At 46.2% G+C, this 6,000-nt stretch overlaps 1 protein-coding gene across 1 annotated transcript in view; it reads right to left on the bottom strand.

Moving 5' to 3' along the window:
• prickle1b (prickle homolog 1b) overlaps positions 1-1,759 on the bottom strand; it is a 32,269-nt gene extending 30,510 nt beyond the window's left edge. The window contains 1 exon segment of the mRNA XM_042318576.1: positions 1,449-1,759. Within this exon segment, the coding sequence (XP_042174510.1) occupies positions 1,449-1,463 (15 nt within the window). The 5' untranslated portion in view covers positions 1,464-1,759.
• Between the last annotated feature and the right edge of the window lie 4,241 nt (positions 1,760-6,000).

Here is a 6,000-nt window from a genome sequence, read left to right on the forward strand (position 1 = left end):
AACCCTAACCCTATAGAGAGGAGTATATCTAACCTAACCCTATAGAGAGGAGTATATCTAATCTAACCCTATAGAGAGGAGTATATCTAATCTAACCCTATAGAGAGGAGTATATCTAATCTAAATATCCCTATAGAGAGGAGTATATCTAATCTAACCCTATAGAGAGGAGTATATCTAATCTAACCCTATAGAGAGGAGTATATCTAATCTAACCCTATAGAGAGGAGTATATCTAATCTAACCCTATAGAGAGGAGTATATCTAATCTAACCCTATAGAGAGGAGTATATCTAATCTAACCCTATAGAGAGGAGTATATCTAACCCTATAGAGAGGAGTATATCTAATCTAACCCTATAGAGAGGAGTATATCTAATCTAACCCTATAGAGAGGAGTATATCTAATCTAACCCTATAGAGAGGAGTATATCTAACCCTATAGAGAGGAGTATATCTAATCTAACCCTATAGAGAGGAGTATATCTAATCTAACCCTATAGAGAGGAGTATATCTAATCTAACCCTATAGAGAGGAGTATATCATCTAACCCTATAGAGAGGAGTATATCATCTAACCCTAACCCTCTGTAGTATGTAGCTAGATCATTAGGGTTGTAGGATCTTAATATAATCAGACATATGTAGGAGTTTCTCTTACCATAACCCTATAGAGAGGAGTATATCTAACCCTAACCCTCTGTAGTATGTAGCTAGATCATTAGGGTTGTAGGATCTTAATATAGGTAGGTGTTAGGGCCAGATAGGTGTCAGGGCCAGATAGGTGTCAGGGCCAGATAGGTGTCAGGGCCAGATAGGGTGTCAGGGCCAGATAGGTGTCAGGGCCAGATAGGTGTCAGGGCCAGATAGGTGTTAGGCCAGGGATAGGGGGGCACAGGGGGACTAACACGGTTTGACTGAGACCACCTGCACACACACATCCTGCCTCGCTGTTGATACATATACTGGCAGCTGACAACACTGACAGTGGGAGCGGGCAGGGAGGAGAGAGAGAAACACACCGATATAGAGCCTCATCTGGGAGGAGGAGAGAGAGAGACACACCGATATAGAGCCTCATCTGGGAGGAGGAGAGAGAGAGACACACACCGATATAGAGCCTCATCTGGGAGGAGGAGAGAGAGAGACACACACCGATATAGAGCCCCGTCTGTCTCACCTCCCCTCTGTTGACGTCAAACAACCACTCACACGCATCACGTTCCACATACCTCTGAACTAAGCCTAACCATTCTGTCTGTCAACATATCGTTCATCCGTTCACAGCAGTTAGCTCCACCCATAACAAACCTGAATCTACCCAATAGTTATAACTCTACATTCACAGAGCTTCCACTCCCTCTACATTGTAATGGTTTTAAATCAGTTTCCAAAAAGTATGAATGGCTCTCTGTTGCATCTGAAGGAGCCCAAGGCAGAACTCTTACCTCTATGAAAAGCATTGGTCCTCTCCTCTCTTCCCAAACCCCTCAGTCACAAGACGACTCTCCCAGCGTCCGCCACAGCGCTAGAGGTCCGGCTGCATGCCCACAACACTACTCCCACAGAGTCTAATCTATCCACAGGGTCCTCCAATTTCCTCCAACGTTGGTCTATCCAAGCTGTCTCAGTGTTAGACCAAGGATAATCAATTAGTCTAGTTCCAAAATGCAAAGGTTTGAATCACAAAGCACATATACACATGGAGGTGATGTCTCTGTCTCCAGTGTCTGAGTGAGTGTGTGTGTGAGCTGCACTCACCCTGCTCTGGCACTCAGGCCAGCCCCTCCCCCTCACCCCCCCCTCCTCCTCCACATCTCACTCCTACTTATCCCCCTCCCTCATCCTCCTCCCCCTCCTCCCCCTCCGTCTCCCCCTCTCTCCAGCCCTCCCACTGCACTTCAAATACTTCAAGAATCAACAGCCACAGCCAAGCTCCCCACCGTTCCCCTCACCCCTCTCCGCTGACCATTCCCCTCACCCCCCCTCCTTTCCCCTCACCCCTCACCCCTCACCCCTCTTCCCTCCCATCCCCTCACCTTCCTTCTCTCTAACATCCCTCTGACCAGATGACTGTCCACAACATTTCCACACACTGACCGACGTCCCAATCACTGCACAGCCGTACACGTTCTCATTCTCAAGTGGGCAACAACTTACAGACACAAACGCTCTGCTTCTCTCTAACTCTCTCCCCCTTCTCTCTCTCTCTCCCTCTCTCTCTCTCTCTCTCTCTCTCTCCCCCTTCTCTCTCTCTCTCCTCTCTCTCTCTAACTCTCTCCCCCTCTCTCTCTCTCTCTCTCTAACTCTCTCCCCCTTCTCTCTCTCCTCTCTCTCTCCCTCTCTCTCTCTAACTCTCCCCCCTTCTCTCTCTCTCTCTCTCTCTCTCTCTCTCTCTCTCCTCTCTCTCTCTAACTCTCCCCCTTCTCTCTCTCTCCCTCTCTCTCTCTCTCTCTCTCCCTCTCTCTCTCTAACTCTCTCCCCCTTATCTCTCTCTCTCTCTCTCTCTCTCTCTCTCCCTCTCCCTCTCCCTCTCCCTCTCCCTCTCCCTCTCCAAACCTCTGCTATCATCAAGTGGTTTCTCCTCACCAGAGAAGAGAACAGATTCAGGGTTATGTCAGAGGCTCTCTGTAGAGAAAACATCTGTGGTTCAATCTGTTCCACCATTTGTCTGATTTACTGGTGTTCCAGCTTTAAACCTCAAGTCCACAGAACAATAACCATTATGTGAAATAATCAAATATTGTTTAATTATTGCTTCCAGCTAAATAAATAGATGACCTCAGAATTATTGCAGGAAGCAAGCTGAGTGTTTTGGAAGTGTCTTCAAATATTATTTGTCACATACACATGGTGAGCAGATGTTAATGTGAGTGTAGCGAAATGCTTGTGCTTCTAGTTCCGACCATTCAGTAATATCTAACAAGTAATCTAACAATTTCACACAACTACCTTATACACACAAGTGTAAAGGAATGAATAAGAATATGTACATATAAATATATGGATGAGCGATGGCCGAACGACAGGCAAGATGCAGTAGATGGTATAGAGTACAGTATATACATATGAGATGAGTAATGTAGGGTATGTAAACATTATATAAAGTGGCATTGTGTAAAGTGACTAGTGATACATTTATTAAATCTATTTTTATTTATTATTTAAAGTGGCTAGTGACACGTAAACAGTGATACAAACTGTAGCCATCTCCTATCTACGTCACATCTTTGTATATTTGACCTTTATCTATCTTTTATCAGCATATGAAATATTCCCATGACGTTTTCTGCAGAGGCTGAGATGGTGAGAGTCCTCATCTATTCCTATGGATGTCACCACATATAACCCCAAACTGAGCTCCCCTACTCCCAGCCTGAATGAGTGTCATTGAGGAGTCACCTCTCATCTCAAATGATCCCAGAACAGTTCACATCAGCAGTGAACTCCCAACAGGCAGCCTAGTGGTTAAGCACATTGGGCCAGTTACCGAAAGGTCGCTGGTTTGAATCCCCAATCAACTAGGAGAAAAATCAGTTGATGTGTGCTTGAGCAATTCACATAACCCCAGTTGCTCTGGATACGAGCATCTGCTAAATGATACACATGTATGTGTTCCAGAACCTCAACGCAATTCCATATAGGACAGAACGTTGTTTCCTGGTCAGAGATCAACATTTTGAACGTCCATAAACAAGCGAGAGACGTTTCCTTGCTTTATTTGGACCAGGTCTTGACCATTGCTCATCATGAGGGGTTGATGGCTTCATTAAAGAGCTGAATGACAAATGTGTTTCCATCTTTGTGCCTGGGACAAAGGACCCTCCCTCAGGACGCCCTGCCACTGTCTATGGAGAATGGAGCAAAACAGTTTGTCACATGCCAAATTACCAGGTACACATGAGGAATAACTATGATTTAGGATTTGTGAGGGAGGGAGGGAGGGAGGGAGGGAGGGAGGGAAAGAGAGAAAAGGAGAGAGATACAGAGACAGTGAGAGAGAGAGCAAAGAGCAATTCTGGCATACCTTTCAGAGAGAGGCGAACAGATTCTCCAGGTTTCCAGGGTCTTGGCACAGCAAACTAAAAGCCACTTTAACTTAGCTCAGAGAATACCATGCTTTGAGTGGAAGATATTTATCTGGATCAACATGTAAAACTCCTGGTGGAAACGTTAAAGTAAGGCAGGTAAGAAAACAAATCCTAGTTTGACCAACATATCAAAATGGCCGAACCAAAGAGTCACTTTTCGGACCAAGACACCAACAAAAAAGCCCCAAAGCCACTTTTCTTCTCACAATATAGACAATGACAGGGTCACAAAATGCCTGAAGATTAAAAAATACTCCCAGGAAAAGAGGCTCTTTCTTTCAAACAATAGAGGAGATATTATCCATTCAGATGTAGGCTGGGCTTGTGGCCAGAAGCCACCGTGGGGTCGTTCAGAGAAAGCCCTTCAGAAACAGAAGAGGCAGTTGACCTTGTCATCTGCTCTGCTTCCTGGGACAGGGTGTGTGTGCATGTCCCACCATCCCAGCCTTTCCTGCTTCCTCCAGTCCAGAATAGCAGAACCGTCTGTCCCAATCCACACTGTGAAACAGTGAAGAACCAAATATACCTCAGTGCTTTCTTAGTCAAGAGGAGGAAGTAATGTAGCGAAACACCTAGGGTGTATTTCCTGCCAGTTTCCTTCCTTCCCATTGTAAACCCCATTGACCTTCTCCAGGGTGGCCATTGTGGGGATAATGGTGATATTTCAACGACGTGCCAGGCCATCGGACATGCTCTGAGTGAATGATGCCTTGGCTGGTATTCAGATGTCTGCAGCCTTTCGAGTCAATGTAACTAATGAAGGGTTTATGCAGTAACCTTTGGCACTGTCACACACACCACTGTCACACACAAACACACACTCACGCTGTCATCCAATCCACCCATCTGCCTATTGCCTCTCTCCATTCACAACCCAGTCTAACTTCTAACCTGTCAGGGCTGTGGTCAGTAAACCTGAGACCCAGTCAGATTCCAAACTAATATACCTACAGACCCAAAACAGAAAGCTGTGTCCCTCAACTCCCCTAGACTAAACAGAAAGCAGTGTCCCTCAACTCCCCTAGACTAAACAGAAAGCAGTGTCCCTCAACTCCCCTAGACTAAACAGAAAGCAGTGTCCCTCGACTCCCCTAGACTAAACAGAAAGCAGTGTCCCTCGACTCCCCTAGACAAAACAGAAAGCAGTGTCCCTCAACTCCCCTAGACTAAACAGAAAGCAGTGTCCCTCAACTCCCCAAGACAAAACAGAAAGCAGTGTCCCTCGACTCCCTAGACTAAACAGAAAGCAGTGTCCCTCGACTCCCTAGACTAAACAGAAAGCAGTGTCCCTCAACTCCCCTAGACAAAACAGAAAGCAGTGTCCCTCGACTCCCTAGACTAAACAGAAAGCAGTGTCCCTCAACTCCCTAGACTAAACAGAAAGCAGTGTCCCTCAACTCCCTAGACTAAACAGAAAGCAGTGTCCCTCAACTCCCTAGACTAAACAGAAAGCTGTGTCCCTCAACTCCCCTAGACTAAACAGAAAGCTGTGTCCCTCAACTCCCCTAGACTAAACAGAAAGGTGTGTCCCTCAACTCCCCTAGACTAAACAGAAAGCAGTGTCCCTCAACTCCCCTAGACTAAACAGAAAGCTGTGTCCCTCAACTCCCCTAGACTAAACAGAAAGCTGTGTCCCTCGACTCCCTAGACTAAACAGAAAGCTGTGTCCCTCGACTCCCCTAGACTAAACAGAAAGCTGTGTCCCTCAACTCCCCTAGACTAAACAGAAAGCTGTGTCCCTCGACTCCCCTAGACTAAACAGAAAGCTGTGTCCCTCGACTCCCCTAGACTAAACAGAAAGCTGTGTCCCTCGACTCCCCTAGACTAAACAGAAAGCTGTGTCCCTCGACTCCCCTAGACTAAACAGAAAGCTGTGTCCCTCGACTCCCTAGACTAAACAGAAAGCTGT

This window comes from Oncorhynchus tshawytscha, unplaced genomic scaffold, assembly GCF_018296145.1.
Source record: "Oncorhynchus tshawytscha isolate Ot180627B unplaced genomic scaffold, Otsh_v2.0 Un_contig_588_pilon_pilon, whole genome shotgun sequence".
In the NCBI taxonomy this organism is placed as follows: domain Eukaryota; kingdom Metazoa; phylum Chordata; class Actinopteri; order Salmoniformes; family Salmonidae; genus Oncorhynchus; species Oncorhynchus tshawytscha.